At 35.6% G+C, this 25,561-nt stretch overlaps 2 protein-coding genes across 2 annotated transcripts in view; one reads left to right on the forward strand and one right to left on the reverse strand.

The window, feature by feature from the left end:
- Positions 1 to 8,508, reverse strand: part of LOC121413606 (ATP-binding cassette sub-family B member 7, mitochondrial-like) — a 34,661-nt gene extending 26,153 nt beyond the window's left edge. The window contains exon 1 of the mRNA XM_041606495.1: positions 8,347 to 8,508. Coding sequence (XP_041462429.1) covers positions 8,347 to 8,481 — 135 coding nt within the window. The 5' untranslated portion in view covers positions 8,482 to 8,508. The remainder of the gene's footprint in view (positions 1 to 8,346) is intronic.
- Positions 8,509 to 10,112: 1,604 nt separating this feature from the next.
- LOC121413607 (DUF21 domain-containing protein At2g14520-like) lies at positions 10,113 to 25,253 on the forward strand. Its single transcript, XM_041606497.1, has 9 exons — positions 10,113 to 10,407; positions 10,919 to 11,399; positions 12,347 to 12,605; positions 16,868 to 16,927; positions 21,447 to 21,553; positions 22,571 to 22,719; positions 23,145 to 23,402; positions 23,588 to 23,767; positions 25,082 to 25,253. The coding sequence occupies exons 2-9, from the start codon at positions 10,976 to 10,978 to the stop codon at positions 25,118 to 25,120; spliced, it is 1,476 nt and encodes a 491-aa protein (XP_041462431.1). The 5' UTR covers positions 10,113 to 10,407; positions 10,919 to 10,975; the 3' UTR covers positions 25,121 to 25,253.
- The last annotated feature ends 308 nt before the right edge of the window (positions 25,254 to 25,561 follow it).

Here is a 25,561-nt window from a genome sequence, read left to right on the forward strand (position 1 = left end):
TTTCAGCATTGTGCTTGTCTGATTTTTCTCTATTGATTCAAATCAACATTTTTCTGAGGTGGACTTGACCTTTAAATATAGAGAAACACAGCCGTCATCGCGTCATCGTATGAAGACTCTTGACCCAGATCTAACGACAAACGAAGGACATCGTTTATAATATTATCATGGAACTAATTTTGTTTAAGTACAAATACCCCGAAGGTTTGGGTTTGTGTCATCACATTTTCTCGAATGGTCGATTATACGCAATTGCCGGACCTGACACGATAACCCAATGTGATTAAACAAGCCGAAAGTACGCATTATTCCAATAATCAATAAACTAAAAAAAAGTGCTTCATGTACACAACACCCTTCAGAGATCGTACAGCCTATACTGATGAACTTGACATGCAAATTTTCAGGACCTGGGACCCATTTTTAGTTTTATGTTTAACCACGGAGTAAGCTACAATATAACTAAACCTGTTCCACGAAAGGCTTAGATTTCCTGGATATCGACACTACGAGTACAGCCTTAGTCACAAAATAGTGCTTCAAAAAATTCAAGAACTGTGATGAATTGGGAGATACAGTGCGTTTCAGAAAAAAAAAGATAATCCAAATCGATAGGGCTGGTATTCGGATCATTTTGTAAAATATTCTACATGGATATGAAAGAGAAACTCATCAGCTTTCCACTGATACCCAAATATTTGTACCATTTGCGCCATGCATGACCGAATTAATTGATATCTGCACCTGTTGTCTTCAATATCAATTAATTCAGTCATGCGTGGCACAAATGCGTCGCGTGTGTGCGTTACGAAAAAATGTTAAAAACAAAAAGTACCACAGTCGTTTCTCCACTCGCAATCTTTCCCCCTAGGAGAAATAAGCCTACACGGTGATAACACTACATGTATACTAAGATTTACAGCGGTCTTTATATTTTCAGTTATGAAAGAATGAGTTACATGTAAGATTTTGTATTGACGTTGAAAAGGTGAGACAAAAAAACATATACAAGGGTAGTATATACAATCAAATAAATTGTTTATGAAATGACAATGTGAAATAGACAACGAATTACATAATACAAAATTAACTTAAAATTCATTTTTCATATATTCTGTCAACAATCCTATGACGAATTGATTATGATTATCTTTATCTTAAATACACTAATAAAGTAATTAAGTGACATCTGCTCCTTCCTGTGTAATTCCAAAGTCCACAAAACAGGCTGGTTTCAACTCCGTCTTTGGAACAAACTCACTCCATCTCTTCGAAACCTCTCTTCTCTTAACCTCTTCAAGAAACATCTCAAAACACACTTATATCCATAAACCTTAACTTGTCTTATGCAATCAACAGCGCTTTGTATCCTCTGGAAAAAGCGCTATATAAATCCAATTATTATTATTATTATTAAAATCACAAGTCATGAAAAACTTGGTCATAACGATGATGATTATAACTATCGTGATTCATGATCATGATAATCATCAATCATTATCCTACTAACTACAACACAATAGAGATCAACATTGTGATCACCATGGTCGTTGTTGTCATCATTAACATCACCATCATCATCAGGATCATCATCAACAGAATAATTATCATCATCATCTCCGTCATCAACATCAATACTGTCATCATCCTTCTAATAACTACAACACAATAGAGAGTAGCATTGTGGTCATCATTATCGTTGTCGTTATCATCACCATCATCATCATCATCAGGATCATCATCATCTTCTTCATCATCAACATAATCATTATCATCATCATCATCTCCATCAACATCATCAACATCAATACTGTCATCATCATTCTAATAACTACAACACAATAGAGATCAACATTGTGATCACCATGGTCATTGTTGTCATCATTAACATCACCATCATCATCAGGATCATCATCATCTTCTTCATCATCAACATAATAATTATCATCATCATCTCCATCATCAACATCAATACTGTCATCATCATTCCAATAACTACAACGCAATAGAGAGTAGCATCGTGGTCATCATCATCATTGTCGTTATCATCATCATCTTCTTCATCATCAACATAATCATTATCATCATCATCATCTCCATCATCAACATCAATACTGTCATCATCATTCTAATAATTACAACACAAAAGAGAGTAGCATCGTGGTCATCATCGTTGTCGTTATCATCACCATCATCATCATCATCAGGATCATCATCATCTTCTTCATCATCAACATAATCATTATCATCATCATCTCCATCATCAACATCAATACTGTCATCATCCTTCTAATAACTACAATACAATAGAGAGTAGCATTGTGGTCATCATCATTGTCATTACCATCACCATCATCATCTTCATCAGAATCATCATCATCATCTTCTTCATCATCAACATAATAATTATCATCATCATCAACATCGATGCTGTCATCATCATTCTAATAACTACAACACAGTATAGAGAGTTGCATTGGCATTGTGGTCATCATCGTTGTCGTTATCATCACCATCATCATCAGGATCATCATCATCTTCTTCATCATCAACATAATCATTGTCATCATCATCAACATCAATACTGTCATCATTCTAATAACTACAACACAGTACAGAGAGTTGCATTGGCATTGTGGTCATCATCATTGTCGTTACCATCATCATCTTCATCAGAATCATCATCATCATCTTCTTCATCATCACCATAATCATTGTCATCATCATCATCAACATCAATACTGTCATCATTCTAATAACTACAACACAATAGAGAGTAGCATTGTGGTCATCATTATCATTGTGGTGTCATCACCATCATCAATATCACAATTATCATTTCCATCATCATCAAAATCACCATTGTCATCAATCATAAATTACTTATACGTGCTTATACATGTAAATATGATTCTTTATCAGATATCCCAAATCATTCTCCAACATTTAATGCAGGTGCATACTACCTTTGCTTTAACAGAGTTTCTGTAACATGCTCAGCATTTCAAGGAAAAAATTCCTGTCAGGTGTCAATTGACATGTACCTCACCTGGGTAGCATCACTTGCATGCAGCAAAATGTAGATCAATTCATTGCAAAAGGAAACAATTCCATGGCTGGGATTGGAACCACAATTCCACAGATGACAGCCCTCTGTTTCAAAGTCAAGAAACTAATACCCTGAGCCACAATGTTCCACAAACATAATCATCATTATCATCATATAATTCATCAAAATCATTAATACCAAAATGACATTGATGTTTCAATGGTAAACAGTTACAAGAGTACCAAGATAAGTCACGATTGCTGAAAATTTTGACAGAATATATCATGTATCTATAATTTCAAACTTAATATCTTAAAAATTCAAAATCATGACCTTTGGTAATACCACAACATGGACAGTTCATCAACCCCAATTAATCGTTGTCAATTGGCCCAGATGCCTAATCACATTCATCCATTTAATGATACATGACTGATCCAAGTTTGAAGTCACAGGAACTTGTGCTTTTTAAAATCATCTTGAATTTTAACCTTATTTTAAGATTTTTATGTCAATCCTAATACATGGTCAAAACTCATTTGGAGCGACCAAAATAGCCTATTTCCTGCATTGTGTGCCCTGAGATTTTTTCCAAATGACCTGCAAAATGCAAATTGACTTGTTTACTCTTATGTTCAAGTTTCATAAAATAGGAGTTTTTAAAAAAATTTACATAATTATGACATTTCAAGAAATTGATCTGTTAAGATTTTGATGTGACATCATCACCGTCGCTGCCACCACCATCATAAGTGCACTCTCGTCTTATAGCTACAATACATCAATCAAACCTCTTTAAATCTTCTTTCTCACAAATAATACATTCTGCCAAATTACCTACAAGAACAAACCAAGACACATGTGGACTAGTGGTTAGATTTTGGACTCATGATTGAAAAGTTGTAAATTCAAATACAAGCTCTGCCATTATCTCCACTTTAACAATAAAAAGCCCAGAGAGTAATTATGTTGCCAAATATTGTCAGCCACTGACTGACTATCCTAGATGTAAAATGTTTCATAATTTGTTATATTCCAGCTTGGCATTGATTGGCAATGGGATTTACCACAAAGGAAACAGAAACAGATACATATACTTGACAGTGCATGGCCAATATACTACCAATATCACATTATTCAATGCAGTATAAATACAACACACATACTAATGACAATGACTATGATTTTATTTCTATATCATCCTATAATGATTGCACAGTCTTTGCAAGTAATATGGCATGTATAGATTCTGTAGGTCCCTGTTAACATTAGTCAATTATAAATTCAAACAGTTTAGCAAAATAAGGAAAGGGACATGGAACTCCAGAAGGGGGGGGGGGCACTTCCATTGATGAATGGATACCACGCATAACCATTGGGTTTCAAAATCATCCTTATTTCAAGTTCTGATAATGCACCCCTTAAGTATTGGCATGTGAATCCCTATCGTTAACAAGCTTTGGAAACAAAACGGTAACCTTGGCTAAGTATTCCCTTATTTTGACCCCCTCAACAAGTACCGTATTTGCCAGCGCTTGGCGGTAAGGCCGCAGCGGCGGATAGGCGGCACCCCCGATTTTGGGTCTCTTTAAAAAAAAAAAAAATCAGCAAAAAAAAAGGCAAAAATAATTCATAACATTAACAAGCGTCAAAGGAATAAAGAAAAGCAACCAACACAGGGGAAAATATCGCGCATTTTATACATCTCCTACGATTTCAAATATGCATATCTACTAATCATTTTCAATTTTATGTTTTATTTTTCAATACGATGTGTAGAGGTAATGTTAATGTTAATGTTACCTGTAAGGGAGATATAAAAGAAAACATATATTAATCTATGTTACATAATTCCAAAGATTAATAGTATCCCGAAAAATCCCCTTAAAATAAAATCACTACTGACATTACCCCTTTTGCCGATAAAGTTGTTTCGTCATACCGGCAATTAATTTTATAATTGCCGCAATCATCTGCGAATGGCAATTACCTGCCACTAGAGGGCGTCAGCATTTTTGCAATAAAATGCGTAAAAGGAAAGATCCATGGTAGGTGACGATGGGGAAAAATATAGATATGAATAGACTTAGTTTGATAAGTTATCCAAAAGTATTAAACATTACTGAAAATCGTTACTTAGAGCAGTAGTTTTGGATAATTTTATCCTAAAAAAAGTGTTGTTTCATCTGCCCATTTGGTGAAGGAATCATTGTGGTCCCACACGTACAACAACATGCTGCTTTGACCATCAGACACTAATTTTTACTATCGCCGCGTATAGGCCGCACCCCGACTTTGCGTGATTTTTTCATCCAGAAGTAGTGTGGCCTTTATGCCAGCAAATACGGTACAGCAACAGCCCCATCATTAGCTGATTAGCACCAATCCCCTTTTTCTAAGTGTATGCACATAAGTCATTAAGTAATGAATATGAATTTAATATGATCACTTGTTCACTGCAACCATCTTGCCTGTGGGGAATCTACAGGTAGGACTATGGTATGCCAATGTTGTACAGAGCACACACTAAAAAAATCATTAAAATATCACTTTTTGACCAAAATTACTAATTTTCAACCAGTTGCAATTATTTTTCATGAGTAACTTAGGAATATTTTTTGTATTCACCAGAGCGCTCAAAAACTTGATTTTGGGGCAAATTTTTGTGTATGCCCTCTATTGGTGGAAAGTAATATGGCAAGAAAATTTTCATTTTTTGATCACTATTTTTAATTGAGAAAAAAATAATTTAAAGAATCAAATTTACTTAAGAGCCAAGTTGTATGACGATTAGGTGTAATGGAAACTGTCAGTGTTAAAAAAATCAAGCATTTGTCCCAAAGAAAAAGAGAAAATAAGCCAAACATTGCCATCCTCATTTTGCCACACATGGAGATATAACTGAGAACAAGGTTATATCATAACCTGGGGCCGATTGCACGAAATGGTCTTTCCAAGGACCGTCTTTCGTGTTGCCCATCTTTTATGATACGCTTATAAGCGGGGTGTTTCTGAAATTTATGATAAAAAATAAGATTCGTTAGCTTGCTTTTAAATCAAATTTTATACAATTTCATGATATATCATATCATTTTATAAACAAATATTTTGCTAATTTTAACGGACGAATGAAATATGTTTGCAGATGATTTATTTAAAATGCGTTTCACATGGCGCATCATAAAAGATGGGCGACACGAAAGACGGTCCTTGCAAAGACCCTTTTGTGCAATCGGCCCCTTGTTCACTGAATGAGTGAATATGATCAAGCCTCAAGGTTCAAGTTCAGTCTTCAAGCCAGGCAAACATTTTTCTCAGCTCAGATTGGCCCAAACAATAAGACAAGGCTCGACATTAGCGGTGGCCCGGTGGCCCGGGGCCACCAAAAATTCATCTCGGGCAACCATTATTGAAAAAATGTTAAGTTTTGGTGGCCCGAATCGGGCAACCAATAATTTTCAAAGTAGCGCAATTTTTCTCCCGATTTTGCATGCATTTATCAAATTTCTACAGTTAAAATTGCAAGCCAATTCGTCATGCGCCTTTTTTGTTAATCTACACACAAATACACACACACACAAAGATTGCATAGTCATGACAGTACATGTATGTAGGCCTACCGCTAGCATACAGTAACTATTATTCAGCCGGCCATGCCGGCTGTCTGGCTGAGCTTTGCATGCATGAAACCAATGCAGCTAGCTGTGCGCGAGCAGACTATTCAGACCCAGGGAGCTGCGATACGAAATGTTACTGCTAAGAAATCTTCCCCAGAACTTTGGAAATCTACGTCAAAGTCACATTTTACACCAATGAAATGCCCTTCTACAGTCCATATTACTGAAACCTGATTATCTGCAAGCATTAAAAGGAGGAATTATGACCTCTCTTTTGACTCAAAAAGACCGATTTCCAAATGCATTAATACACATAAAACACATAGGTGAGTACATCACAGTCCCATATGTGCATTTGTATGTATGTTGATATTTGGTTTATTTCGAAGCTGTGTCTCTTCGAGCCAAAAATAAATAGGCCGCTCTTTCTTTCTTGTTTACAAATGACTTCTTAAACCACTCTTAAGGAAGTAAATACTTTGGGAAGGCATTTCATTGATATGACATGTGAATTTTTTCCATCATTTTGTCAAATATAGGGAAGGAATTTTCTCACTGTTTTTTCCAGATAACTTTTGCCATTTTATTTTTTTCTTTCATTTTTTTCACAGTGATTAAACCATTTATACCCCTTCCCATTGAAAATGCCTGATTAAAGAAAATGTTTCTACTGAATAATAACAGTTTTCCCCATTTTTTGATAATTTTGTTTTATTTATTTTTCTTAAATTTTCTTTTGTTTTTTCTCAATTTTTTTTATGACCTGTTCTTTGTTTTTTCTTTCTTCATTTTTTCTTTTGTTTTATTTCACTTAACGTATTCATTTTTACATTTTTTTTCTTTTTTCAATATACTATTCTAAAAATTATTTTTGTTTATTTCCCCCTTTTACACATTGTTCTAATTCTGCAGCATGTGATTTTCTCCTGCTATAATATGCTGGAAAAGAGAAAATAAACTGGATTTTGGGCCTGCATAATCTAGGTTTTACAATCAAAAAGGAAGAAAGGAAAAATCATTGTTTTGTAAATCTATCTGAGTTTGATATATGCACTATTTATTTACTTTACCATTATGAGTATGTGTCTATACAGAGATTAAAAATCTACACAACCTGGGAACAATACAATTCTTTGTTTCTCTTTCAATCATTTCATATTTACAATGATAGAACAATTTATGTATTACCACAAAATAAGCAAAGTAAAATAACAGCAAGCACGATTTACATACAAGATGTACAAAGAATAGTGGTACGTGTTAGTGATTGCAGAATATTTCAGTTTGTTTTATTCATTTTTAATTAATGTTTTTCTTTATATTTTTCGGGCCACCAAACTTTATTAGTGGGCCACCAAAAAAAATTATTTGAAGGTTTTGGTGGCCCGAACGGGCCACCACCAAAAAAAGTTAATGTGGAGCCTTGAATACGAGGACATAAGCCAAGCATTTCCAATCTCATTTCACCACACAGGGAGTCCGAACAGAGGACAATATTAATGTTTTATCATAACCTTGTATATTGACATGCCCATGGCATTTGGATGAGTGAAGTTTGTTCAGACATCACATACCGGTATTACATTTACAGACGTAGAAATATATGACATGGGACTGCCTGGAAAATAGAATCAACAAACAGTTAATAACTTTCTTTATCTTCACATAGAGCTCACTTACCTGAGAAGAAACACTAAGATGTTGAGCTAGGTGTGTGTAGTTACGGGCCAAATGAACATTTCTCTGAGAAATACTTTGAAAAATGTGTGAAATTGGTCCTCCATTGGAAGTAGCTATTCGCATGAGCGCTGCCATCTTTACCGATCGATATGACGTCACGGGGTACGGTTTGAGATCAAAGTCGAGAGATCCCAGCGCAGCCGGCGGGTCGAGATAACCATACGGCATATACTCACCGTTTACTCACTAAACATTGATACATGTAAATTAATTAGTAAAATTCGAATACAAATTTAACGCCGGTAAAAATCTCGCGAGGACGAAAGCACTATTATAGGCCTATATATGCATGAAAATTAAGCCCTGCTAATTAAAAGCAGAATGTTTGATATTTGCTTTTTATATTTAATCATAATTATTTTAAACATGCACTTTCATAAATGAGTGGATAGTACTTTCCAACTGTACAATATGCAGCAAATATGATCTTTACTTGAATCAATACAGTTTTACATTCTTGGGGGATAAAAATATTCATGAATCAGTTTAATTTTAAAGAGCGGAGATCAACAATAACAAGTTATTCATGAATAGGCCGACAAAGACAAGCACAGAACAACGAAATAATACAACACTTTGAACGTCTGAGGCCGAATAAGGTTGTTATAAACCTGTTCAATTTTCAGTGTTGTGTGTCTGATTAATAATAATAATATAGGATTTATATTGCGCACATATCCACCTTGTTAAGTGCTCAAGGCGCTCCTATATTACCCGGCTATGCTAGGCGTTCATAGCGCACACAGCTTTTTAAGGAATTACTTCCTACCGGTACCCATTCACCTCACCTGGGTCGAGTGCAGCACAATGTGGATAAATTTCTTACTGAAGGAAATTACGCCATCATCAAAACTAGACGGGAAGGAGTGGGGTGGGGGCACGTTTACGTTTGCTTGTGGCGATCAAGGATTTCAACAAAAAAAAGAGGACAGTGGGGGTAAAAATTGGTCCATTACGTTTTTCCATTATGTTCCAATGCTTGCAGTTTTCTTGACAATATAGGTTTGAACAACTTCTCGTTTCCTCACTAATTCTCTACGCTTTTTTTCCCCTTTTCGTTGTCTTCTGCAATCGTAATGAATACAAAACTTGACAAAATATATACATAAACGCCTACATGAAATACGTAGTTTAAGTATACGTTTCGATAAGTGATATTGTGATACAAAATAACCAAAAGGTAAAACTCTGTAATGAATGTTATATCTGTTTTTTTATGAAGTGCAAATTATAATCAAGTGTTTTATTGCTAGCGCTCAGAAAGAAAAACGATGAGTTAGAATGAAAAAGAACGCAAGTAATCACATTATTAGGATCTTAATGGGGAACGTATCAATGGATCGGTAAATTCAAGGGTTTGAAAAGGAAAGAATTTAGCATACATTTAAATCAAGGGAAGAATATCCTCAATGACCTTTTTTGTGCTCTCGTTATTTTCGGATAGTTTTGATTCCTGTTTGCAGTTGTCATAAAATGTTTCAGTTTGCCCTTCCTGACAAGATTTTCCACCTACCCAACCACATGAGAGCGCTATATTCAATTAGCCCCCAAAACGCCCAAGCTCGTGTGACGGCACATGAATTTGTGAAGGTCGAAAAAATAGCTGGTAATTTTGGCCTCATCGGGCAGTATATCATTTCGATCAGACAAGGACATGTCAAATAAAAATGCCAGGTCATTACATAACTGATTTTTTTTTATTATAGGCCTATATTCCCTTATCGAGAATGATTCGTGGCAGTATAGATTTTATGCCATGACTTTCTCATTTAATTTCTGATAACTTTTACCAAGCAAGGCTGTTTGCAGTAATGACATGAGCCTTTTCTGTAAACATCACATTGCAATGAACGCTTTTCATCATTATTTTAAGAATCTTTCGCAAAGTAACAGTCTGCTTGATTAGATGTGCGCCGAGAATGATATATGCGTTTATGGTGTATGTTGATGATAAAAGGAGCACCTATCATTATATTTGCTGAGCGCTGATAAATTTACCAGGTAAGCAAATGCAATTATTTGAATTTACTAGTAACTATAAAACAGACTTGTCGTTATGTGTCACCAGATTTTCAGTGTTTCTATAAATTCGATCTTTTGTCGGTTTTTTTATCGCGACATTTTGCTCCTACTATACTTTTCAACGATTTAATTGTATGACATAATATTTTTGAATATAAAAAACAAACCATTTTCAGTCATAAATATTCATACAAAAAGTGATTTCGTCAAAAACAGTCAATGTTTGTTTGTTTGTTTTGCGGCTGGTGGTTTGTTTTGTTTAGATTTCCCTTATGGTTTTATCATAAACGAAGGGATAGAAAGTGAGGAAGCGCGCAGCCCGCTGGAAGTACACGACGAATCCGGCCCAAGGCCACCTCTGCCCATCTTTTCTGTGTTTTATTTATATTTTTTTTCAGAAGAAATTCCAGGATTATTATCCAGGTATGCACCTTCGATTATCCTTCTCCATTAATCTACACCTCCCCTCCCTCTCTCTCTCTCACTGCAGGTCAATCTTTAGCGGGAGACTAGGCCATAAAGTGGTCCAATTCAAAAGAGGAGAAACATGAATTCAACATTTTCAATGGATACACCTATTCCGACGAGACTAACCACCTTGGCAAATTCGACAACCATCTCGATGATGAATTCAACCATCTCGACGAGTCTAACCACCTTGGCGAATTCCACAGCCTCCACGATGATTAATTCAAGTATTTCGACGAGTCCAAAAACCTTGTTGAATTCCACAACCATTTCGATAATGAATTCAACCATCTCGACTATCAACTCGACGACCAACTTGAATACAACGAGCAGTGTTGGTTTATCATCGTCTGTTCAATACGTTCCACTTGATTACCACGAGGCTCTTGACCTCGTGAACGCCTCTTTGCTGTGTGCCACGAGCATCCAGAGATTCGTTGAACCGAATGACACGTGGTTCTTTATCAGCATTTTCCTCTACGTCACTCTTTCTCTGATGTCAGGTATTTTCAAATTGTACGATGTCGGCCTACGAGTCATGCGTGTGGCCGTCATGGCCTACGATGTAAAAATTGGTTTTAAAAAAGAATCGAGTCGTGCGGCCAAGAAGCTTTGCACCCGTGAGACAGAAAACGGGCAAACTTTATTAAATTAATAGGCAAATAATATATCGAAGTTATCAAAAGAAAATGATATAATAAAGTCACGAGAACTACGAGCAAAATATCACATGAGTGTACCAACGACGTGAGCATGAGCTAGAATATAGCTATATGGTCATATAATAAGCTGATGAGAATGTTACAAACTTTGGCTAGCCCTCTTTTTCAAGTTTGAGTTTAGGGCCGTGTTTCATCAACATTTGTTGTCTGATAGGTTGTCAGATCTGACAACTTTCCTTGATTTTGATTGACTTACAAGCACTGTTACTACAGTAATTGTCGAATAAAAAAGGGATCCAGCAAGTCCGATCATGAAAGGCTCCCCTATGGGCTTTGTTTCCAACATAATACGAGATATACACTATATATATTTTACCCTGTTTTGGTCTTAGATATCGAAAGTGGGCATCAGTGACAAGTGTATGTCCACTGGTCGTGAAGCAACTCTTTCATCAATCATCAATTGCTTTCATCTTTTGCTATTCAATTAAATTCAAGTATTGGAGCAAAAGGGTATGAACAAGCGATTTGAAATTGTCGATGCTTCGACGCCGGAACTGTAGGGTCGAATCTACTGCCAAGGGCGTTGGAATACAAATGAAATATATTTTAGCTATTTTGCAAATTATATATAGTTACACGACTTCAGTACTCTTTCTATATATTTTTTAAAATACATTTTTCTATGTCTTTTTTTATAATGGAATTTTTAATTTAAAAAATGTGGGGGGGTCACCAAATACAGCACCACCCCTAAATAATAGTACCCTAACTTATCATTATACCAGGCCTATACTCTGCCCTCACTACGAGCTTTTTCTCCTTGGATCTGACCCGTCTGGAGCTCTGCATCCGCCAGGGGTCCGCCAGGGAGCGCCTCTACGCCTACCGGGTCATCCCCCTACTCAAGAGCCCTCACATGCTCCTCGTCACCCTCAACATCGGGAGCGTTGCCGCCATCGTATGCCTTCCCATTCTCCTCAACTTCATCGTCAGACCAGTGTTCTCCATCCTCCTCTCCTCGTTTGTCGTCTTCTTCTTCAACAAGTAAATTATTTTGTCATCATTAAGGCTGTCAATACATTAATATCAATTATGATAATCATGATTCTTTTTTGTTGATATTGCTACTACTATATTATCAGTCTCTTCCCCTTCCTCATCATTTTTAAAACTTCTCCTTCATCATCATCATCATCATCGTCATCATCATCGTCACCATTATCGTCACCGTCATCATCACAAGCGTCATTATCGTCATAATTTTCATTATCATCCTCGTCAACATCATCATTATCATCATCATCATCATCGCAATCAGTCGGCAGGTCCTCAAAAAGTTGCATCTTTTATCCAAGTGATATTCATGACTAGAAGGTTTTTGCATATCTTATGAGCCTGGTGCGGACGAAAACACGTCTTTTTATTGGGCCATTGCTGCTCAGATATTGAGCAAATTTCATGTATTTGGTGACTTTATAAAGAAGACAAATTCTTTCAGGTCATGTGTCTGGATTTTTAAAAAGATTTTGTAATATAGATGAAACTTTTTATTTAAAACCAAAATTTTTTTTGTCATGTGAAAATGATTATTTTGATACGACAAAAGTTGATTCTATAATGACTTAATTTCTGTTTAATCCCAAATGAAATTTAAATAATGATAAAGCTGAACATCTAAACTTTAATGATATAGGTTTTACAAGAAGAGGTATTTTAGATGTGTCAGCATATGCATTTTCCCTAGGCCAAGTACAATTTGTTGGCTCAAAAACAAGAATACTGCGCTCTGATTGGTCATAGAGACCACGTACACTTCCATCCAAATTCCAACGGTTTCCACACTGGGGCTCTCCAAGGCCACACACACTATAATGTGGTAATCTCTTCAAAATTACCCGCGCCTGTTGTTTTGTAAACATTATTCAGCCGATCAGAACATTGCATTTTATGCTACTCAGAAATTTCAGAAATCTCGTATTGTATTTTGATGGAAAAAGTTGGCTCTTGACCCATCTAAAAGGTGCACATATCAAGAGTTGACATCTGCAGAGTAAGAGCTGTCTGATGATATACAATAAATAGTATTTGGGCCCCCCAAAAAAGTTTGGCACAATATTTGCAAGAGAAAACAGAGAAAGAAATTTCGTTTGAAGTATCTCTCAGGCCTGAAATTCACTTACTCATTTGTTCATTAGCATAGGGATCCGCAGTCGACTGATCGTCATCATCCTCGTTGTCATCACTAGAGTCATCATCTTCACCATTCCCAATATCATCAACATCGTTGTCAACATCATCATATTTATCGTCATCATCATCACCACCACCACCATACTCATAATTGCTATTTTCAATTCATCTACCTTTCCTTTCATGTCATAAATGTTACTAGTATTCCATTGCCATTGCTGTCATTTTCAGAGTATTCCAGTGGCGTTTCATAATATTTTCTGTATTATTTTACTTGGTATCTATTAATCAAGTTGTTTTCGGCTCATACTTTATTTATTCGTTCGTTATAGCAGAATTTATCATTTTTGTTCAATTCAATTCTTTTATTTCATTTCCATTCAAAACGTAATACAAACTTACAAAGTAATATAAAACAATACAAATCAAGTACAATTTTACAGAAGGGCATTCTTACTTCGTAAAAAAAATTATTATCCATTATTACTAACAAACGAAAAGAAAAAATCGGCAAAAAGATCAAGGACCACCAAACTTGTAAAACTTGTCTCCAAGAAATGATCAGAAATAAACAAAATGAACAGAGGGCCATGGAAAAGGCAAACCAGCATTTTTTTTAGCACGTTTAGTGCAATATACTACTGTTTTTTTATTTTGGCGGGCAAGGGCGCCGTAAGCGGGGGGGCACTTGCCCCCCCAAAGAAAATTTTTGGGGGGCAAAACGAGATTTTGCCCCCCCCATGTGCCCCCCTAAAAGTAGAAAAACTATATTACTTAAGGACAAAAGTAAACGATGAAGGCACTTTTCTGCCTAAGAATTGTCATTTCCATTGTCAAAAATGAAAAAATTTCGCCCCTGACGGGGCAATTACACATCATAGTAAGCCTTGCGTCTTTTGACGAATATGTCCCTCTGTGAAACATACCTTTGATAAGCCCCTTTTCCATCTTATTACAGTGTGATAACGTTTAACCTTTTAAAGACTAAAACCGAATGAAAGTGGTTCACCAATGCTGTGTCGGCTAACAAACGCGCGGTCGCACAGAAACGCTCGGACCGGGGTGGTGTTTCATCAATATTTTCGTCCGACAAGTTGTCAGATCTGACAACTTTCCTGTATTCTGATAGGTTGAGAAGCATTGTTACCATAGCAACTGTCGGATAAAACAGGACTTGGCGGATAAAACGTCCGACAAGTCCTTTTATGAAATGCTCCCCGGACCCGATATCACCAACGCGCGTGAACGCTAGTTACTCGAGCAACATATGGAATATGAAAATAGCTGTAAAACCGAAAAGTTTAAAGAGTTATAGAGGCTTGAGTAGTTGCTTATTGGATAAATGAGAAGATGCTAGCTTGAGTCGGCGAATGGAGTGCAGAGCAGGAGTACTCATCAATCAACTAATCAAGCCTCTTCAAGTCTTCAACCTTTTCTGGTTTACTGTCTTTATCAGGACTACGCTCATTTGAACAATCAATTTCACTTCTTCCTCTAACCACTTTTTCGAAAACTCCGCTATTGGAATGTAATTGTTTTCTTCTAAATAATGTTACATAATGTACATTATGAACTGCCGTAGTTTGTTAATTCATGATTATTTACAAATTAATATTTCCTGGAATTTGATATTCATCATTTCCTAGTTATGGTCACATTTCCCCCAGAAAATATGTAAAGAAAAAAGAACATTTTGAAGGGGTCATCCAAAAGTGCTTCCCAGCCATACAAAACATGCCAAAGGAAACACATAAATCGAGTAATGTTTTAAATTTTCAGAAAAGTTTAAAATTGTTAGACAATAATTAAGCAGGTCATAATTCTTTTTCCTCCAGTTACAAAATATGAAACGTTTTGCCTATGCATGGATAATCAGGGACTGACTATCTCCAATGCTGAGGTCAGAAATGATTTGCATAAAATGGGGATTTAAGTGCTTATCGACGTCTGCCACGTCAGAACAGTATGACATTTTGAATTTGAAAAGACATTCATTAGAATGTCTGTTGTTACGCTTCTTATGCTTAATACACTCCTTGAAACTTATGATAATTGTGCTCTCTCGCGTCGTCCGTGTATGTAACTGTACATAAATAAATATTTCTGAAAGGATAATGCATGAAAAATGTAATTTCTGGTATTTTGAGTCAATATAAGCGTATTACGTAATTTAATTGATCAGACACAAAAAACACATTTTGCGCGTAGATTTTATAGGTTCTCATAAACTCTGAGTATAGTCTTTCGTAGTGAATTCTATGTTTAATTCTCAAGAAATTTATTTTTGAATTCTCTTAGAAACGCAACTTTTATACTCCATTTGTACACAAAGTCCTTACGGGGGTCCAACCCCCTCTCCCGCTCGATCGCTTCGGTATCTCTCGCTGTCAAATATATTGTGCCCCCTTCGGGATTTTGCCACCCCAAAACTGAAAGTGTTCCGGCGCGCCTGTTGGCGGGGAAAGCCTTTCTTCTATAGTTCCGTGGGTAAACCAATGATGCCGTGGATGGGTTATCCAAGGTTTTATTTTTAAGAATGTTATATGGATTCTCCTTAATGGGGAAGTTCACCCTGAAGAAAAAAAATTTGTTAAAATCGCAGAACAATAATATAAAACATGGGTCCCGGGACATTGGTGAAGGTTTGAGGAAAATTAATTAAAAATTAGGAAAGAATTAGAATTTGTGAGTTGTGATGTCATATAAGAGTAGCTGCATTACTTGTTATATGTAATATAAAATGCATAAATTTCAATTTTTTAATGGTTTGTGTTGACTTTATTTTTTTCTCTCTTTCAGGGGCGGGTGTGAAATGATTTGTTTGTTTATACCCTAAAGGTACAATTTTTAATTTTGTGAGAAAATAAAATTTCATTGAGATTTTTGTTACACGATGTGCATGGAATCTGCTCGCATATGACGTCACAAATAAAAAAAATATAGAATTCTAAAAACCTTCTTAATTTTTGAGAGAATTTCTCAAACATTAACGAGACAGTATGTTTATTGCATTTTTCTCTTGTTTTTACAATAAACGTTTATAAGGCTAAACTTCCCTTTTTGAAAACTTGGTATAAGCATCTTACAAATTTATTTTTGTTAATCTCCTTTTTCAGAGTACTTCCTCAGGCGATTGGTGAGAGGCATGGCCTAGCTCTAGCTGGAATCATGACGTGGTGAGAATTTACAATGAAATAATTTATATAAGTTTTCTTTATTCCATTTATTATTTTATTATTATTATCATAAATATCATTATTATTACTATAATTGTTATAACTAATGTCACTATCATCATTACTGTTATCAATATAGCTATCACTATTACTACTACATACTATAATGATTATTTCATTATTGTTATTATCATGATAACGATCATCATCATCATCATAACCACCACCATCATCAGTGTTCTTAACAAATTTTGTTTCCTTGTCAAAATGGGGGAGAGAACAATGATAATTTGATCTCCAGGTCAGTAGCATTGAACGGTGCTGGTACCCGGCATATGATCCTATAAATCAATTATTGGCAGGATAATGTATCTTTTTCTAAAAATTACAGGGTTGGTCCGACATTGTCCCTGGACTATATTTTACCGATCATTAACTAACTGCAAGCTTGTCTATTATGCTTTAAAATTCATTTTCTTATGAGTATAAGAGATATACTTATTGCTCGCGATCAATATATTGTCAATATACGAAGAGTGTTACTGGGGAAGCACCCTGCAGAAAATGTATTCTAAAAATAGAGTGAAAAATGATAGCAAAATATTAGTGAAGATTTGAGGAAAATCCATTGTAAGAAAGTTATTGGAATTTCATGTTTTTGATTTGTGACATCATTTTGCGTAATATACATTCCATTTTTGTTAATGGCTCGTTATAGCTTTTTTATTTTTTTCGCTTTAGGAATGAATTTGCTGAAGGTACAATAAAACCATTTTCATATTTCATTGATTTTTTACCCTACGATATGCATGGAAGCTGCTCGCATATGACGTCACAACGCAAATATTATATATATGTTTGTATTATTCTTTGTGCTATTATTACAGTAACTTGTTATCAGGGTGGACTTCCCCTTTAAACTCTTGATACAAGAACTTATATACAGTGCGTCCCAGAAAAAACGAAACCGAGATTTATCGATGATTTATCATAACTTAATCACAAATACAGTAGACAAATGACCTACCATTTTAAAGCTTAGAATCTCCTCTTTCATCCGGGATTATTTAAATTATTTCTCATTCACGCAAGAGTGAGCAAAACCAATTTGAAAAGGGGATTCCAAAAAGTCACTTGGCGGGCTGTATCTAGGTTTAAAAAGAAAACCATATTTTTAAAAGGTTCAGTATCTACTCTTTAATTTGATACCTCAATTACAGAAAATGGTCAAGGAATAACAAAGTTCTGGTTATTAAAAATAAGGGTTGAATTTCAATAATTTCATAAAATGAAGAGGTTTTACAGGTTAGCGTTCAAACTCACTCGACGCTCTGTTTTGTTGACGATCAGCCATGCATTAACCCTTTTGTTACCGTGCGATAGTTTCTGTGGGAAACTGGTGAAAACACGTTTATTTAATAAAATTATAGAAATACAAGCATTGTTTTGAGGGATCACAACTTTTTTACTTCTTGACCATTTGTTGTGATTAGGGTATAAAAGAGCAGATATTGAACTTTTTAGCCATGTGACTTTCTTTTTGAAATTTAGATACACCCCGCCAAAATGAGTTTTTGGCATCCTTTCTTTGATTTTTTTTTGTCACTCATGCGTGAAGGAGGAATAATCTAAGTAGTACTAGATGAAAGAGGAGATTCTAAGCTTTACGTTGGTAGGTCATTTGTCTATTTCATTTATGATTAAGTTATGATAAATCATCACTAAATCTCGGTTTCGTGTTTTCTGGGACGCACTTTATAAGAAGTGATCAGATGAAATACTGAGCTGATGGACTCAATGAATATATCAGTCACATTTGACTATTAACATTTCTGACTAACATGAAGTGAGACATACGACTCAAAATACACACATAGAACTATGATTTTGTCATTTTAGCTGATTCATTTCTAAAAATATTTTAAGAGTTTTTACTAGAAGTGGTAGGAGTTGCATTAGTAGTAGTAGTAATATAGTAGTATAGCGGCAGCATGCAGCAGTAGCATAGTAGCAATAGTAGTATAGTAGAGGTAGTAGTAGTAGTATTAATAGTAGTAGTAGTAGTATTAGTAGCAGTAGTAGTAGTATAGTAGTAGTAGTAGTAGTAGTAGTAGTAGTAGTAGTAGTAGTAGTAGTAGTAGTAATTAAGTAGTAGAGTAGAGTAGGGGGAGGAAGGAGGATATATGGTATTATTACAAACGAAACGGTACTCCTGGGGCCCGTCTTATAAAGAGTTGTGATTGATCCGATCAATCGAAACTATGGAAATCCAGCAAAGTCAACGTATTAAATGCATGTTTGTTCAAAATATTTACTAGATATGAATGTATATCCATGAATCCATTATTTCTTAAAAATTTGGTGTGTTCTCCTCAGTGGCGTAACTACATGGGGGGGCATTGGGGGCACGTGCCCCCCCCCCATCGGCTGGCAAAAAAAAAAAACCCGGTGAAAATGAGAAAAAGAGGGAAAAGGGAAGAGAAACGTAGTGGGAAAAGAAGAAATTATTGTTCATTATAATGTTATATTATGTTATGTTATATGTTATGTTAAATAAGAAGCATTTTTTCATAGTTTATAAAACATTATTTGCTTCATTGTGTCTTCATTGTTCATGTTGTTCCTGGTGTTCGCATAGACTGTTTAACTATATATATAATCCCGTTGTACTAAAACCTCCCGTTTTCAAATCAATATACAACAAATATATTTCCTCGCAATTCGAGTTATTATTGTTTTATGTAGTGACATATTCTTCGTTTTCATGACTACTTAAAGTGATTGCCCTATTTTAAGGTCTTGTTATAAAACAATTTTTGTCCGTGCTAACGTTCGCATAAGTAGATTGGTGAGATTTCTGCTCTTCATTAACTTAGATCAGTCCTTAAAACGTCAATTTTTCTGATCTGAATATAAAAAAATGTTCAGCTCGCGCTTCGCGCTCGCATCACTTGGTTAGTGAAATACGTAGGGTCTTAGTGAATTTCTACAAACAAGCCTTAGAATGCCCCTCTTCAGGTCTGAATTTCCTACATAATTTTCAGCTCGCGCTTCGCGCTCGCAGTATTTGATTAGTGAGATGCATATGATAATCATGATTACAATTACTTCAAAAAGTACTTCATGTGTTTAGATGTAATTCTAACAAAATCAGCAAGCGCTTGGCACTTGCATTAGATGACTATGGTGAGATAATTATGTATACCCTTAATGAATTCCTAAAAAACATAGTCCTTAAAATATCCATGTTTGGGGTCAATATATACAAAAAATTTAGCTCGCGCTTCGCGCTCGCATCATTTGGTTAGTGAAATATGCACGGTCTTAGGGAATTCCTACAAACACGCCTTAGAATACCTCTCTTCATGTCTGAATTTCCTAAATTTTCAGCTAGCGCTTCGCGCTTGCAGTATTTGATTAGTAAGATGCGTTTGATAATGATTACAATGACTACCAAAGGTGCCTCATGACTGTGTTTAGAAGTAATTCTGACAAAATCAGCAAAGGATGGCATTAGCATTAGATGACTATGGTGAGATATTTATACTCATAATGGATTCTGAAATATAGTCCTTAAAATTTCCCTGTTTAGGGTCAATATATAAAATTTTTGGCTCACGCTTCGCGCTCGCATTGTTTGTTTAGCGAGACAGTTACGTATCATGAATAAAACAAAATTGCTTATAATTTCCCTTTTTAGCTCTGAATATCAAAAATTTTCAGCTCGCGCTTCGCGCTCGCATTATTCAATCAGTGAGATACATATCCGTTTAATGGCACTGCATGTCCATAAAATATCTCTATTAGGTCAGTATACCTGACAACTGAGCGCGCTTCGCGCGCTCCCTAAGTGACTCAAAATTTTTGCTGGTGCCCCCCCAATGCCGTGACCCACGGTACGCCACTGGTTCTCCTTAATAAAGGACATTTAATAAATTTCCTGTATTATAGAAAAATCATAGCACTGATAAATTTCCATAGAGTTACGATTGATTGGATCAATCGTAACTCTTTGTAAGACAGGGCCCTGATATTACACTGTAAAAACTGTGGTGTTAAAACTGATACCAATTGGTGTTAATAGAGGACCACACCCTGGGTGTTAAAACTACACCCTAGAGATTGCACATAACACTAAAGAGTGTAAATGTAACAACCAAAGGTGTTGTAATAACACCTATAGGTGTAAAACTAACACCACCAATTTAACACCGATGTAAAATAACTGGTGTGGTCCTCTATGTACACCGGTTAACACCACAGTTTTTGAGGTGTACACTTTGTAATATCACTTCGCAGGTTAATTTGTGTATCTCTCAATGTTCCTATTCTTCATTGTGGCATGGCCCGTTGCGTTTCTTCTTTCTATCTGCCTGGGAACTAGAAAAGAGAGATTCTATCAGAGATCAGGCAAGGTTTCTTGTTTATCTATAGAATCAGATACCTTATAGTATTGAAAAACTATATATTGTATTATTACAAACTCCTAATATTACACTTTGTTACTGTCACTTCATAGGTTTGTTTATCTCTCAATGTTCCTGTTCTTCATCGTGGCATGGCCCGTTGCGTTTCTTCTTTCTATCTTCCTGGGAACGAGAAAGGAGAGATTCTACCAGAGATCAGGCAAGGTTTCTTGTATATTTATAGAATCAGATACCTGACAATATTATATTAAAAAAAATCTGTACGGCCATTGGTTGGAACAATGGATGAGGTATCATGTGACATGTATTTATGTTTTAAACCGAATAAATAAAATAAAATAAAATCAGATAGAATAAAAATAATTAAATGATATAAATAAAATAAAATAGAATAAAATTTAATTAAATTAAATGCAATAAAATGAAATAAAATAAAATGAAATGAAATGAAATGAAAATACAATAAAATAAAATGAAATGAAATGAAATAAAATGAAATAAATGAAATGAAATGAAAAAAAAAATAAAATAAAAATATGGTTCCCGAAGTGGTGCCGAAATGCGTGTTGAAAATTGAAATTAAATTCCATTTTCTTTTCATTCATGTTTTTATTAACAAATACTTCGTCGGGTCTCAGGGCAAATAACAACAACAAAATGGTGATGTTATTATCTTAAATTAAACGTCGTCAAAGAATGTTACAAGAAATATTTACACGTGAAAGTCAAGATAACTTTTTTTTTATTGCAAACGGGTCACAAGAAAAATATGTTTAAAAAATATGAAATATTAACAAAATTACTTAATAAATTAGTCTAGTCAGCTCATGTCTAATGGGAAGGGGGGCGTCTAACATGGGGAGCGTTTCATGAAACGACCTGTCGGACATTTTATCTTATAAGTCCCGTTTTATCTGACATTTTACCATCATAGTAACAGTGACTCTCAGCCAATCAAAATCAAGGAAGGATTTCAGATCTGACAACTTGTTGGAAACAAATGTTGATGAGACGCTCTCCAGGCTTCGAAGTCTTGTCATCCCGATGCAATAAAAAAAGAAAGAAAGTTGGCGGGAGGATTTGGATCTCGGAAGATTAATTCATATTTGGAATACTTTGCATATCGACTTTTTTTTAGATTCCTTTCGCTTAAGATGGATTTGGAAACCTCTACAATGATGTACATAATAAAAAAAAAGTTTTTTCTTATCATTAGAACTCATTGCTCTAATGGAACTTCAGATGACGTCACCAGACGCTGCGGCTGAGAAAAAGAATTTGAGTCCGGATGAGGTGCTCATTATAAAGGGCGCATTGGATGCGGGTAGGAAGGTTGCCATGGATGCAATGATACCACTGAATGAGGTAAGAAGATGGTTTGGGAGTTTGAGGTTGCCATGGATACAATGATTGGTGACAGTTTGACGTTCAAACCCTCCTTGGACAATGTGTGTTGTACACTAACGATTTCAAATTCAAGTTTATTCTCAACAAAAAAGCATAGCACAAAATCATCATTATACAATTGTATCCAATGGTACAACTGATAATTTATTTCATGAACAGTAATAAAAAGTGCACTGTGAGGAGATTCAGTTATCAATATCTAGATTTGTTCTTTATACCAAAGTATAAACAGTCATACTTTTTCTTTCATTTTTGTTTGGATGTTTGTAAAGTTCATGTGGTGACAATAATTGTAATATCAATATCCCCTCTCAAAACGTCAATTATATTTATTTTTTAATCCTCAATCAATATTTCATCTTTCCAATCGATGTGACGTTTAGGTTCCTCCTCAGTTTCCATTGGTGAACTTCTCTCACGTGACCGCCCGCAAAGACCAGAATGCAAACACATTCGGTGACCCGAATACGACGAATTTTTTCGAAGACGAGTTTGAGGATCGAGGGGTAATGTCAGACACGGACTCAGGGGGTCGCCAGCCCCTCCATGCAGTCGCTTCAAACACACCCCTCTATGATATCCTGGATGAGATGAATATCGGATGCTATCGTGTAGCGGCTGTGTATGATAATGTGACTGGGGTAAGTGTGTGTTGTCACCGATTTTATTTTGAAAAATCACATTTTACTTATTGCAATGGACCTATTTGGTCCCTTTATAACATTGTTGGCTCATTACGCCAATGATTTGAATGTAGAGACGTAAAGCGCTGGCAACTTATTTACCCCCCATCTAATCTTACCCCTCACCCCTTTCTTCCCTGTAGGTTGTCAGGGGAATTCTAACCCTGCAGAATGTGTTGGATGTAATTCTTGGACAGAGTCGTTCGTCGATTCGCCGAGACTCTAGAAAAATGACAATCAAGAAAATGAAATTGGTTCAGTCCCGACGCCAGCTCGCCATTGATCGACGCTTATCCCTCCCTGAAGATACTTTCAAATATGTGGTAAGCCATGATAATGTTGTGCATAATTCATGTTATTATTATGATCACGATGGTGTATAAGCATGACTCAGGGGCGGAGGGACCGGGGGCAGGGGGATGGCACTTGCCCCCCCCCCCCAACAAAAAAAATCCAGTAGGAAACAAAGTCCTTTTTTTCAAAATAGAAATGCCCTTTTTGGAAAAAGAAATGTGCCCCTTTTTGAAGTAAATAAAAGACTAGAAATTTACAAAAAAAAATATTTAGCTCGCGCTTCGTGCTCGCATCAGTTATTGCTTAGAAAGGTACTCATTGTGTTCCTGATGGCAAAAATGCTTAGAAAGCTCAAGTTTTAAGGTTGGAATATCACCCCAAAAAAAAATGCTCGCTCTCGCATCAATTATTTCTTTTTAGTAAGGAACTCATGGGGTTCCTGGTTAGAAAACTGCCTGGAATGTCCAGTTTTCAGGTAAATATCACATCTTTTTTTGGCCCGCGCTTCGCGCTCGCATTAGATATTGCTTAGTAAGGTACTCATTGTGTTCCTGGTTACAAAATATACTTAGAATGTCCAGTTTTCAGGTTGGAATATCACAAGATTTTTGGCTCGCGCTCGCATCAATTATTGTTTAGTAGGCCTACTCATTGTGTTCCTAGTTAGAAAAATGCTTAGAAACACACTACTTCATGCTGATGATAATCTCATCATGGTGAAAATATCTGTTTGCACCAAAATGACCAGTTTGACTTAGGCCTAAGTGCCCTTTTTGGGCTTTGCCCCCCCCCCCCCCCCATGAAAATACGTTCCGCCGCCCCGGCCTGGCATGACTTTGATTTATAACGAAGTTGCCGATTTGGTATTTGACTTTCTAATATTCACTAAAAATTAGGACCATGCTTATTAATTGTTACTGACTAACTGACGGACTGACTGACTAACTACTTACTGAATAACTTACTGACTTAGGCCCTACTTACTTCATTTTTTTTTACTTACAGTACGCTATAGTGCTCTGAATACAAACCGAGTTATGGTCAACGCTGAGTTAATTCTGATTTGGGAATAAATAGTTTGACTTATCCGGCTCAAAGTTGTGCGTTCTCAACTGAAAATCGACTTACTCTGAGTTAAATGATTCTGAAAACGAGTATCTTTGACCATTTTGACTCGCTTTGACTATAAGAATGATTCCATTGTTCAGAATTTTATGTTGATGCAATGCAAGTTTTACATTCGTTGAAACCAGATATTCTTCTTATCATTGCTATTAATGATATGGTATTTCGATGAAAACTCTTTGCGGAAATTGTTTAACCAAATGTTGATTACTTCATAGAAACTTCGACTTCCTGGAGAAAGCCCTTTGATCTCTTGACAACATCGCAGATGAATCTACACATGCAGGAACCTACAGCAACTTCAAGTGCCCATTTGGAATGACCACAGACTCAACGTTGAGGGCTTGTGCTGACAATTACGTGTGGACGGTTCAAGAACTCAATAAATATATTAAAATTATGCCCGTCAAATGATAATGAACAGTTTAATTTGATGTGACTTTATTTTACATATTTCACAAGTACAATAAAAAAAATGAAAACAATATCAGAAAACTCATGAGAATACAAATCTGACAAGGCATAACAATTAATTCAAATTAAAGAAAATAACGATTTGGAATTAAAGACAATTTAAAAGAGTGAAATATGAGGGGACCTGCATAAAAAAGCAAAGCTTGTTAAGTCTACAGGATCCAGAAAAATATCAGTCTTAATGAGGAGAGGACAGGTAAGTAAATTGATTATAACAAAGTAAT

Source organism: Lytechinus variegatus, chromosome 4 (genome assembly GCF_018143015.1).
Source record: "Lytechinus variegatus isolate NC3 chromosome 4, Lvar_3.0, whole genome shotgun sequence".
Classification (NCBI taxonomy): Eukaryota; Metazoa; Echinodermata; class Echinoidea; order Temnopleuroida; family Toxopneustidae; genus Lytechinus; species Lytechinus variegatus.